The sequence below is a fragment of the Chlorocebus sabaeus genome, chromosome 12, assembly GCF_047675955.1.
Source record: "Chlorocebus sabaeus isolate Y175 chromosome 12, mChlSab1.0.hap1, whole genome shotgun sequence".
Taxonomy (NCBI): domain Eukaryota; kingdom Metazoa; phylum Chordata; class Mammalia; order Primates; family Cercopithecidae; genus Chlorocebus; species Chlorocebus sabaeus.
Genome location: NC_132915.1, coordinates 91,397,121 through 91,410,148, shown reverse-complemented (window position 1 = coordinate 91,410,148; position 13,028 = coordinate 91,397,121). Strand labels below are relative to the sequence as shown.

The 13,028-nt window shown below is 50.9% G+C and overlaps 1 protein-coding gene across 6 annotated transcripts in view; it reads right to left on the bottom strand.

Moving 5' to 3' along the window:
- Positions 1-13,028, bottom strand: part of GSN (gelsolin) — a 64,120-nt gene that overhangs the window by 31,359 nt on the left and 19,733 nt on the right. Inside the window, exons 3-4 of one of the 6 annotated variants that reach the window (XM_037984519.2) lie at positions 3,558-3,680; positions 1,241-1,311 (exon numbers count right to left, since the gene is read on the bottom strand). The exons of 2 other annotated variants lie outside the window; for them this stretch is intronic. In XM_037984519.2, the coding sequence (XP_037840447.1) occupies positions 1,241-1,264 (24 nt within the window). In that variant the 5' untranslated portion in view covers positions 1,265-1,311; positions 3,558-3,680. Of the gene's footprint in view, positions 1-1,240; positions 1,312-1,361; positions 1,560-3,557; positions 3,681-13,028 lie in introns of those variants that run through there. 3 more of the 6 variants (XM_007968207.3, XM_073021891.1, XM_007968205.3) reach the window with 3 other exon arrangements.

Sequence of the window (13,028 nt, the reverse complement as noted above, 5' to 3'; positions counted from 1 at the left end):
AAAGTGTTGGGATTACAGGCGTGAGCCACCACGCCCGGCCTCCTTTCTTTTCTTATTGCCAATTGGATGTGATAACCAAGGCACAGAGAGGTGAAGGGACTCTGCCGGGGGACCTCCAGCTAGGAAACAGCGTAGCAGGGGTTGCCCTGGGCTCCAAGATCATAAGCTCTGGGACTATGGGTAGACCCCTCAGATGGCAATAGTAAATCTAAGGGTCCCCAGGGCCTCAGCTTGCTCCCTTCCAGCATCTTCAATGGCTCTTACAACTAAAGGGCCCTCTGAGAGCTCATTACCCAACCCCAATCTGCAGGTAGAGAAACTGAGGCTCAAAGAGGGGAAAGGACTGACCGAAGGTCACACAGCCTGTTTGCTTTTGCTCTTTGGAAGTGGAAAGATTTCCAGCACGGGGCCTGGCAGACAGCAGGTGCTAGCTCTGTGCACGCTAAATGGGTACACTCGCAAACCGAGGTGAGCCCACCTGAGCCTCCTGTGATCCACAGGAACCCCCTCTCCTCCCTGCACCCATCCCCATCATACCCCCAAGAAGGGTCCAAATGGCTGAGCCCAAGTGGCCTCCTGCGCTGTCTGCCTCCTCCCTCCTGCCCCGCAATACCCCACCCCCAAATTGCATTTCTTGGAAGAGAAGAGGATGCACCAGGGTCTGCAGGAGGCTGTTGGAGATGAGGTGGTTAAAAATGGGGAGGCTGTTAGACATGCACTGGGGCGGGGGCAGGGGTGGGCACAAGAGGGTTAGGCTGGAGTCGAGGACAAAAATCAGCAGGTGCAGGTCACCTCTGGCCGGAGAAGAGATCTGGTGGGAGTAAAAATCAGAGGGAAGAAGTCAGAGAAACAAGGCAGGGAGAGGGAGAAGAACTCAGGCAGAAGGGTGGAAAAACACGAAACCAGACAGGGCAAGGAAGACAGCAGAAAGGAGAGAAGAAATGATAGTAATGACCATAAGCAAACAGGTGAGGTCGTACAAGGAAGAAGGAAATATTGGAGAGGGAGAGAGATCAAATGAGAACAAGGAATCGGAAATGGAAGAAGACATCAGAAGAGGGAAGGAGAGAAGTGAGGCAGAGGGGAGAAGAAATCAGAGAAGGAAAAGGAGAAAGCAGGAGGCAGGGGAAAAGAAATCCGGCCAAGGTGAGGTTAGCTTCCTGGGAGGGAACAGCCAGGGCCCCCAGGCTCCCACCCTCATCTGCGAGCCAGAGCCCCAGAAGCAGCAAGAGATACTTACAAAGCAACAAAACAGTTTTTCCATTCTAGACCTGAATTACTCCCCTTTTCCTAGCGCTGTATCTGCAAGAACTTACAATAGAGAGTTACTCCGGGAGCCCCGGGGCCCCCCGGGCACTCACCCGCGCCTCGGGCACCCGCCCCTGGGGCGCCCTCGCCTGGGACGCCCCCTGCGACGCAGTGGCCGCGTGCGCGCGGACGGGCAGCGACAGCGCGCACAGCGCCAGAAACAGCGCGCAGGGCAGCGCGGGCGCGGGGCGATGCGGAGCCATGGTGGCGACAGCGGCAGGGGACCCAGTCGGCAGCAGCGGCCTCGGGTCACCGACCTTAAGAAGCCGCCCGCCCATTCCGCCCAAACCCGGGACCGCCCCGCAGGGAGGGCGTGGGGCGGGGATCGGTCTCGGATCTTGGAGACATCTGGGTTCCCACCGGGATCGACCCGACAGGGCGCGGCAGTTCCCGCACCCCAGATCCGGGGCGGAGACCCAGCAACGGGCTTGGCATACAGCAGGCGCTAGCTCTGTGCACGCTAAATGGGCGCAGGCACGAACCGCGGTGAGCCCAGCTGAGCCTCCTGTGACCCACGCGAGCCCCCTCTCCTTTCCGCACTTAACGTCTCCAGCAAAAAAATAACATGAACTAACAATTTTTGAAAGCTTTTCACCGACGCATCAGCACATACTTTTCAGAGATGGTACAATGGCCAACCCATTTTACAGAGGGCGGAACAGTGCAGGGTGGTGAAGCAACTTGCACACAGTTTGCAAATGGTGCTGCCTGCTTGAACTCAGGCAGCAGTGGGCCTGGGCAGAACCCCCACCAGGCAGCATGCACCGCAGCAGGGCAGGGGACCCGGCTCCCGTGGGCAGGTGAAACCAGCAGGACTCAGCTGGGCAGACGGCTCAGCTCCTGGGATAGCCCCTCCTACTTTACCCAAGACGACCTTTCTTTCCTTCTTTTTAAAAAGTGTTTGTGTTTTAAAAGTCTTATTTTGATCAAAACGTAAAGTCACATGTCTGTACACAGTTGTTTCCTCTCCCTCCCATTTACCTCTCCCCAGGGGCAAGCACTGCTATCTACCTCTTTTAGCTGATGGTTCAGGGTTTTTAGCTGATGGTTTACCTTCAGGTCTCTAAACAAGCCCTTGTTACTTCTTGAAGTTGTTTTGTTTGGTTTCCATTTTAGGTACTATTCATGGACTCCCCTGGGGGAAGACAGAGTTTGCCTTTCCTCCTCACTCCCAGGCTCCCTTCCCATCCCCATCACTCCACCCTCCCACTAGAGTCACTGGGTTAGGGAAAGAGCTATCCAAACTGAAGGCCGGCTTCCCACCTCCTCCAACCCCTCTTCTCCCTCCTAGCACTGTGCAGAATCCAACTGCTCCACCTCTAAGTTCTCTTTGTATCCCAGACCTCCCCTTCACCCTGCAGCCTGATGCAGTGACAGGAAAGAGGACTGGAGAGTTGGAGAGCTGGCTTTCATTCCCACCTCCACGGTGCATGTTTTCAATGTCTCATTCTTCTCATCTACTAAATGAGCACAGTAGTTGAGGATTAAATCAGTCTGAGGGTGTGAAAATAGCCCAGCCAGCAGCTAGGTAAATGTGAGTTCTCCACCCCCTCCCCAGAAACTATGGTCCCCCTTCCCAGCTCTTCCGGAAGTCCAGCCTCTATCTAATCAGGCTGAAGTTTGCCCTCTCCCACTCACAACTTGCTCCCACCTAAGGGGGGATGTGGTTCAGATAAAAGGCTAAAGGAACACAGAGCAGACAGTTCAGGCTGGAGAGATTATAAGAAGGCTTTGTGGAGAAAGGGACTTGTGACCCGGGCTTTGAATGACAGGGAGGATGGAGATTAAGAAGAAAAGACATTCCAGGGGGAGGAGACACATAGGCAAAGGGCGGGCACACATAACCATATCCAGTGAATTACCCGGGGTCCAGTAGGAAACACAGGGAGCAAGAGGAGAGGAGGCTGCAGAGGGCAGCAGGGGTCACCAAGGCCTGTGTGCCACACTGAAGAGTCTGAACTTGTCTCGGTGTCTGTGGGGGGCCCCAGAGGGATACCTGAGTTCTCAGAGCTCCAAGTCCAGGCCTGGGCCTGCCCAGCCTGCAGTGGGCCAGCTCTGGCCTAAATTCAGAGAGCTCTCCCTTCCCCCTAGCCATTTGGAGGATGATATTATTAAAAAAAAAAAAAAATCCACAGCTCCCATAGGCTCTTAATGAAAGCATAAACCAGTTTCACCTCTCTAGATAGCAATTTGTCCAAACTCAAAACACACAATGCAACAACAGTTTCACTTTCTACAGAATTACTTACCAACAAACACAAAAATATATGTGCAAGGATGTTCACTGAAGCATTGTTTGAAGAAAACTGGAAGGGACCCAAATGTCCTGGTTAAATAAATGATGGAGCCACCACACAATGGACACTATGCAGCTGTGAAAAAAGAATGAGCTACATCTGATTGTGCCTGGCACATAGTAGGCACTCAGTAAACACAGGGAGATCTCCAAGTGCAGAAAGCAATTGCACAATAATGGCTATAGTATAGCTCCTCTTCTCCTTTTTACAATGGTGCCTGTTTTTGCATACACCCTTAAAAAATCAGAGAGTAAGCACCAAACTGTTAAGGCCATTTGCTGGAAAGGGAAGGAGAATTTCATCCTCGAACATTGCCGTGGCTGCCTGAGGCTGGAGGAAGTACCTAGATCACTGCAGTTGGCATGAGGGAACTTTTCAGGGTGATAAAAATATTCTAACACTGGATTACGGTGAAGATTATACAACCAATTAAATCTACTAAAATTCATAGAACTATATGTATACTTAGTGAGTGAATCATTATGATATGTAAATTATACCTCAATATACTAGCTGAAAAAATTGTAAAAAGCATTGCTGTAGTGTTTGAAACTTTAGTTTTATTCTTTTATAGAACACAAATCCCTTTGTTTTATAAGAAACAATCCCTTTTAAAATATGCTTACAGTGATGCCTGCTCATTAGACAGTTTGGAAAATTCAAACAAGTAAGAAGAAATTTTCTTAGCCGCCCAGCCCCCAGACTGAACCTGGGCCAGCAACTGCCCAGCTGAGTGGCCCCTTCCGGAGCAGTGTGACTCTGACCTGCATAGTTGGTGATTAATAGAGGGGCTGCTGTGGCTTGACCTTGGCCCCAGAGGCCACTGACCATCAGCCCAAAGACCACGTTAATGATCATGAAGGGTCTGCAGCTTTGCCCACTATATAGCACTGGAGCCCAGGCCCTTGGCACGGGAGAGCTGGTGAACAGACCCCACCCTTGCCCTCTGGGAGCCCTCACTACAGACCCTGGAGCCCTTCCTACAGGGCACTGATGAGTGGAGACCACGATGGGAGCAACATTGTCTTACTCTGCTTCCAGCCTGGAAGAAGATGTATGAGTTCAAGGGAATGGGGGAATTCAGGTACAAAAGAAGGGCCCCTAGGTGGAAAGGAAGAGGCCCCAGTGCTAGGGCTGGCTCTGCCACTGACTTCCTGGGTGACTTTGGGCAAGTCACTGTACCTTTCTGGACTTCAGTGTCTTCGTATGCAAAATACAGAGTAGGGCCTGATGCTCTGACTCTAAGCCTCTTTCCTAGTCCCAGCACTCCCAGATACTGGTTGTACAACCAAATCCAGGACCTACAAGTCTCTGAGCTTCAGGGTTCCCATCTGTAAAATGGGCACATTGGACCAGGTCACCTCTACAGGCCCTTCTGGATCAGACACTTCACGGCCCCTGACTTGAGGAAGGAGGCACTGCAGTCACTGATAGCAGCATGCCACCTCACCTCTGGGCCCAGCCTGGGAAACTGAGACTCAGGGAGGTTCAAGTCACTCAACTAGAAAGAGGTGTTGCCGAGATTCAAACACAAGTGTGACTGGTTTCAGAGCCCAGGCTCTGTGTGCGGAGACCAAGCAGGAGCACCACCTGGCCCGGGCAGGGAGCAGCAGCGCCCTTTCCAGGTGACAGGCTACATCCATCAAGCCCGAGCCAAACCTGGCAGCCAGGAGTCTCCGGGGCAGCCGTCCCCACAACACTTCCCAGGCCAGGGCAGGAGATGATACCAGGAAAGCCCGCTAGCCTTTCACACACCTGAGTGCCCAGGCCAAAGGCCGGGAAGATCCCCAGGCTGTGGCCACTTAGTGTGGGACTGGTTGTGGCACCTGCATTCTGGGCCACATGGCACTCAGGTCTGGCATGGTTCCTTTGATTTGGAGGCAGTCCTTCTGCTACCAACTCAGTACATGAGCACGTCCTGGTCTCTGCGCTTCTCTGCACCTCGGAGATCTCCTTGACCTCTGATCTCAGCTGTTCCCGGGTCCACCTCCAGGCACACAGTAGGCAGATTATCTGTGTCTGCCACAGGATGGGGACTATACTGCCCATGTCCCCCTGGGGTCTCTCCCCTGTAGTTGACCCAGGATCTCCACAACACAACCAGCTCTGGGCCTTCCTTCCCTCTGTAACCTTGTGGGACTCCCAGGACAGCTACCAGAGACCAGAGGAGGTGGCCTCCCTCGCCTCTTCCACAGTGTACAAAAAGGCCTTGGCTGGGCCTGGAAGACACCACCCTGTTCTTTTCTCTTTACTCCAAACACTGTTGTTCTTGATTTTCCAGGCAGCCAGGCACTCATGGAAAGCCCTCTCTTGGAGTCTATTTGCTTTTTGGCTCACTGCTGTTCTCTTGGTCCTCCCGGGAGCACCCGCCCTTCCGGCCAGGGATTTTGCTAACTGGGACAATGGTCAGTAAACAAGAGAAGCCAGTTATGAAACCCAGTGAAACTGGACAGGGCCTGGACAAGTTCTGGCAAGCTCTGTGGACAGGTTTTCGAATCTGGACTCAGTTCCTACAATCAAGACCTCAGTTTCCTCATCTATAAAAGGGGGGAGAATGGTACCTAGAGCACGGAGCAGTGAGGAAGCCCAGGATGTGACGCACAGGAGCTCCCCAGAAGTAAGCACTCTTCTTTCTGAGCAGCCTGGTTTCTGTACAGAGGCCTGCCTTCAGTATGATGGTGTAGGAGAAAGGTTACAGATTTCATAGTAAGACGCTAGAGTTCAGGTCTGGGCTGTGTAAGGTGGAGCAAGTTACCTTCCCTCTCTGAGCCTCAGGTCACTCGTCTGTAAACAGGGACAGTGATGCCCAGTTGCAGGACTTTTGGGGGAATAGGAGTGAGACTGCTGGAGTATGTTGTTCAGAGCAGGACTTATTAGCAGCAGTCAGTGGTCATTAGTCTGTCTTCTCTTTTGTAGATGATCACACCAAGAACAAGAGGGTGACTTTTCAGGGTCACAAAGCCAAACAAGTGCCTGGCAGAGTAGATCTAGAACTCAGCTCTCTCAAAAACCAGGCCAGAACTGAGGCCTGGGTCTCCATGACACAGCGGTGCTCCCCGTCGGGGCTGGCTGGGCTTCTGCTTTGGCCAAATCCATCCTGGGAGTGGACAGCTGCTGGGAAGGTGGCCAGCGGGGCTTGGCTGAAGCCAACTCCAGGAGACCAACTGTCTCAGGGACCAGAGCCATGGCCCTTTCCCAGCTTCTGGAGCCAACCCCACCTAGTGCTGGGACAGGGCTGGACAAAGACCCCATGCCCTGGAAGCAGCCAGATTTGGCCATGGGTATAAGCTCTGGGCCCTTCTTGCTAGGACTCACTTCAGCAGTCTGTCTCCCCTGCTCTTGGGGAGGAAATGGCCCCGAGAGGCGTGGTGGCTTAGTAGCCAGGGCTGCAAATAACTATGTCCTAGCCCCTTCAGCACCCCACCACCCACCCCTGGGAAGCCCAGGCACAAACGCAAATCTGCAGCAAGACAGGGAGGCCTGGCTGCAGATGCTGGGACCATGGAACCAGCAGAAGACTCTGGAGGGACACAGGCTCTGCAGAGCTGCAGGGGAAGGCAGGGTCTACAATGCCCAGCTGGAGTCAGAATGAGCAGGAGAAGCCACAGGAGGCAGCTTCCTGCTCTGCAGGGGAAGGACTTTCCAAGAGGGAGAAAAACAGAGAGCAACCTTCTGAGTGTGACTGTGGAAAGAGCTCCCACCAGTAATGCCTGCGTTTAAGTCCCCGGTCTAACACTTATTAGCAGTGTGGCATTGAGCAAGTCGCTCTGGCTCTCTGAGCCTCAGTTTCCTCATCTATAAAACAGGGATTATAATACCTTTTTCTGAGGGTAGTTGTGTGAATTTAATAAGGTAAAGAACATTTGGGGCTTAGCACAGCGCTTGGTACAGAGTAAGCACATATAAAGGAGGCTGCTTTTATTGTTAAAGGAGAGACTTGGATAAGTGTCTATCTCTCTGCGCCTCAGTTTCCTTATGTGTAAGACAGGGTTAAAAATGCCTTACTTCTTTTTTTTTTTTTTTTTTTTTTTTTTTAAGATGGGGTCTCACTCTGTCGCCCAGGCTGGAGTGCAGGGGCGTGATCTCGGGTCACTGCAACCTCCACCTCCCAGGTTCAAGTGATTTCCAGCTAATTTTTGTATTTTTAGTAGAGGCAAGGTTTTACCATGTTGGCCAGGCTGGTCTCGAATTCCTAACCTCAAGGGATCTTCCTGCCTTGGACTCCCAAAGTGCTAGGATTACAGGTGTGAACCACCACACCCGGCCTATTAAATGGCAAACTTTATGTTGTGTGTATATCAACACAGTTTAAAAACAAACAAACAAACAAAAAAATGGAAAGACAAATGCTGGTTTCCTTCCCCTTTTCCAGATAATGAGCTGCCCAGTGGTGATATGGTTGAGAGGACGCAGGTGGCAAGAAAATCAGCCCATGTCTAAGAACCCTTCAGGCCCTGGGACTCAAGGATGCTAAAAGACACATGGCAAAAAGCAAACAAGTTTGTGCATCTGGCCAGGGTACCCGCCTGCCTGCCTAGGGATCAGATTCATCCTTCACTGGGATCTACCAGGAATGCTGGAAGCTTCCCCAGGCCAACCACCTTCCTGATGGGGACAATGAATGATGCAGGACACCAGATGATGGCACCACATCCCTCCTCCTGCTGGCTCCAAACAAAGCCCTTCTCTCTCCCCAGGCCTCCCATATCAACTACGGCGAAGATTTCCTCCTTGCTGGGCTCTGGCAAGATGTGTGAGCCCATTGTCTGGATGTGGAAAATCGTGGTCAAAGTGCCTTTCTTGACGGCTAGTTGAAAGGATTAAATGAGACTATAAATGTGAGGGATCCAAGGACCATGCCCTGCAAAGGCACCCTGCAGGGAGAACTCCCTGAGAAAGGCAAAAGGGGGCAGGTGCAGGGAAGAGGGAAAAGACAACGGGATCCAGGAGTGCCTGCAGAGTCTCTGTGGGCCGGAGATACCAAAAATGACCAACAGGGTGAGGATGAGTGACCTTCCAGCCTAAGGAATCTGAGGCAATGTACAGGGACGAATCTGGACAGAGCCCAAATCCCTACCACCAGGGAACTTGTGCCAGTGGCACCTTCTGTGGCATTGCAATTTCCTCCTCTGTAAAATAGGGTGAAGATTCCAACCTGGTGGGGTGTCTGGTAGGACTGAAGGAGCCCCTGGCACTGTGCTTGGCACACAGCAGGTATTCAGTAAGCATAACTAGTCCAAAGATGACCCCTAGCATGTGTCCAGACCCTATATACACATATAGCTCACTGGCCCCTATACCTGCCCTACACCTACCTCATACCCACCCCTCTACCTCTGTGTCTTTGCATCCAAAGCAAGGGAGACAGGGAGGGTTCCAAACAAGGCTGGTACCAGGGATGGCGATGCATCTCAGGAGAGGGCCTCAAGCAACAACTACTAAGCCAGCCTTGTTACCCAATCCCCTCCATGAGACTCCTTATGACACCCCCTCCCCTCCTCTCTGTCTTCGCCTGTTCTGCCCCACCCAAGAGAACAAGGGCTCTTGGCTGAGCATGGTGGCTCATGCCTGTAATCCCAGAACTTTGGGAGGCCAAGGCAGGAGGATGGCTTATACCCAGTAGTTTGAGAACAGCCTGGGAAACAGAGTGAGACCCTGTCTCTACAAAAAATTTAAAAATTAGCCAGGCATGATGGCATACACCAGCAGTCCTAGCTACTGGGGAGGCTGAGGTGGGAGGATCACTTGAACCTGGGAGGTCGAGGCTACAGTAAGTTATGATTGCGCCACTGCACTCCAGCCTGGGCGACAGAGCAAGACTCCATCTCAAAAAAAAAAACAAAAAAACTCCAGTGGGGAGATACATCAGAGAATAGCTGTTCCTCCCTATCCACGGGGGATCAGTTGGTTCCAGGACCTCCCTCAGATACCAAAATCTGCAGATGCTGTACACTAATATATAAAATGGCATAGGATTTTATATATTGGTATATTTTATATACAGTATTTGCATACAACCTACATATATCCTCCCATGTATTATACTTTAATCTCTCTAGATTACTTATAAAACCTAATACAATGTAATTGCTATTTACATAGTTGTTATACTATAGTTGTTACATAAAAATTTAAATGTAAATTTCTATGTAACAATAAACTATGTCAATAGTTGTTACACTGTACTGTTTTTAAAGTTTGTATTATTTGTACTGTTGTTTGTTATTTTTTACTTTTATTTTTTTAAATATTTCTGATCTGTGGTTGGTTGAATCCACGAATGAGGATACAGAGGGCACAAGGTAGCAGATATGTGGAATGAACAAGTCTGGAGAGCTCGTGCCTGTAGTCCCAGCACTTTGGGAGGCTGAGGAGGGACGATCGCTTGGGCCCCAGAGTTCAAGACCAACCTGGGCAACATAGTGAGACCCTGTCTCTCTATATATTAAAAATAACAAAGATAAAAATTTCAAAATAAAAAAGAGCACTAACATGTAACACAAGGACTATAGGGAATAAGTTGTACTGTATTTTGGGATTCATGCTAAATAAGCAGATTTTATTAGGTCAGTGCAAAAATAATTGTGGTTTTTGTCATTGAAAGTAATGGCAAAAATCGCAATTACTTCTATGCCAACAGAGATGGGTATGTTCATTTGCTTCACTATAGTAACCTTTTTACTATGTATATGTATTCCATAACATCATGTTATATACCTTAAGTATATACGATAACTTGTATTTTTTTTAAAAAAGAGAAACTCCAAATAGCATGATTAGAGATTCTTCACAATTTATCTAAAACTTTTGACTACAATAGAACCATCAGAGATACAAAGATATTTTTATGGCTACTCATCCTTTTAACTCTAATAGGTTTTATTTAAAGTACTTTCCCCTCCTTTAACCCAAACAGAGGTATAGTACTGGAATGCTTTTCTTCCTTCCCCAGCTTACAGGATAATCATAGCCAGCTGGAAGATTTAAACAAGATCCAGCACCTAGAATACAGTCCCTGGCATGAAGTTGGGCTCCCATGTGGGTGCTGCCTTCTGTGCCCGGGTGTGCTTTAGGCCTCACCTCTGTCCAGGCACGTGCCCAGTCACCAGCACTGTCCTCCAAGTCCCTGTTCATGTGGGAGCTTCTGGAACCCTCTGGGATACCCTTGGAGGCAGGACCCAACCACAGTCATCCCACCAAGACCAGAGCAGAGACCAAGCTCACCTCCTCCCCACTTTACACCCACTTCTCACCCCCACACTCCAGCCACTGTCCTGGTTTGGTGTCCCCATCTTTTCCCTGGGATCATGACATCAGCTCCCTCACTCCCTTAAACTCTCCCTGCACTGGGCCCATCACCCATACAGATTGCATCATCCCTTCCATGGACCTCAGTGCAGACAGAAAGAAGTCAGGACTCCTGAGTTCGGTCCTCTATGAGCTGAGGCCCACAAGCCCTTGCAGTCTCATTGCCCACTAACCCCCCAACAACATCCCCTGTGCCATCGCCTCTATACAACCTCATCTGCCTGCTCCGGGAGACCAAGGTCTAGCCTTGGCTCTGCCTCCCTGTGTGACCTTGGGTAAGTTCTTTGCCTCTCTGGGTCTGTCTCCTCATCGGGCTACTGGGGCTTTGTGTAAATGAGACAAGATGAGGTAGTGAGTGCCAGGTGCCAAGAGGCTCAAGAAACGTTAGCCTGCAATCCACGGCCTCCTGTCTAGCACATCCACCCCCTCCTACGGCAGCTGTTAGCAATCTACTTCTTCAACTTTAACAGCAGCAGGTTCTCACTCTCTCTCCTAAGCTCTGGAATGCAGACGTGCTCACAGCCAGCACCAGCAGGCAGGGAGGGGAGCAGAGGGAAGAGAGCTTAGAGGAAAATTACCCAGCTTTCGCCCCAGCCAACGCCGGTGCTCACAGCTATCTCAGAGAGGGAATCTGGGGGCCTGGCAACCCCTTCCTGAGCCGTGGGCTTGGCCCCAAGCCTTGATCCCTGTCTGAGCTGGTGGGATGGCAGGGGTTACTCTGGCCACCACTCCTCCGGGGCACTCCCACTTTTTGGCATCCAAAGAGACAGGGAGGAGGAGGGAGGAAAAAGAAAACCAGACAGGCCTTTGTGAAGACGAGAAAATTGGTTCCTGCCATTGCTTGCTGGGGCCCCAGGCACCAACATAATGGAGGCTCCCCAGTGACAAAGGGTCCCACAGTGGCTGAGAGCCTGCCCAGTTGCCATAGCTCAAGTCTTAAATCCTGAGTACCATGTCTCTGCATCATAGAGTTTGTCATGCCCAGTGTCACATACCCTGTAACTGTGCCACCTACCAGGCCCTGCGTTCCTCTTGCTTTGTCCCGTGTGTCTCCCTTGTAGTGGCATCTCATGCCTCTTACACCCTGGGTCATGCTTCATGCACCATGTCATGTCTGTTTTGTGACAGACTGTACCATGCACTCAATGGATTCCCCCCGCCTCAGTCTCCCAAAGTGCTGGGATTATAGGCGTGAGCCACCTCGCCTGGCCTGCATTCTGTCTCTCTGAAGATCCAGACCTGTGTTCATTCCATCTCCCAGATCCCCTCTCTGAGATGCCTGTGAGTCCATCACACCAGGTCCTACCCCTTAGAAGTATGTGCCATAAACCTTGTCCTGGATCTATGAATTGTGTTGTCCCTTGCTTGATGATTCACATCAGGAAGGGGACAGGATGATATTTAGGGAGGACAGGCTCTGGGATGGACTCCCAGTCCTATCAACTATCATCTATGTGAGCCTGCAAAAGTGACTTCCCGTCTCAGTGCCTGTTTCTTCAGTTATAAAATGGAACTGATACTCACATTCACTGAGGATTAAAGTAGGTAATGTATGTAAGATGCTTAGTCTAGAAGCTGGCACAGAGTGAGTGCTTTAAAATGTTTGCTAGGCCTGTGCCAACCGTGCCTGGGCATCTGTGTTATGTCCTGTGCCCTGCGTACCAGCCTCCCATGTGCCCAGCTCCTCGGGTGCGTCAGACACTGTGCACATTAGTGAAATTCAACAACCCCTACAGGGAGGGTAGGATTATTCCCTTTCATGCAGAGGAGTAATCGAAGGGCAATAATTTGCATGAGGCCACAGGGCCAGCTGGAATGAACACAGGTCTGGATCTTCGGAGAGACAGAAAGCAGGCTAGCCGAGGTGGCTCACGCCTAATATCCCAGCACTTTGGGAGGTTGAGGCAGCGGGAATCCATTGAGTTCAGGAGTTCAAGATCAGCCTGGGCATCACCACAAGTCCCCATCTACAAAAAATACAAAAATTAGCTAGGCGTGATGGCGTGTGCCTGTGGTCCCAGCTACTCAGGAGGCTGAGGTGGGAGGAACAACAACAATAAAACAACAAAGAGACAGAAACCAGATACGTGGTCAGCTATGGGGTGGGCGTAGAGA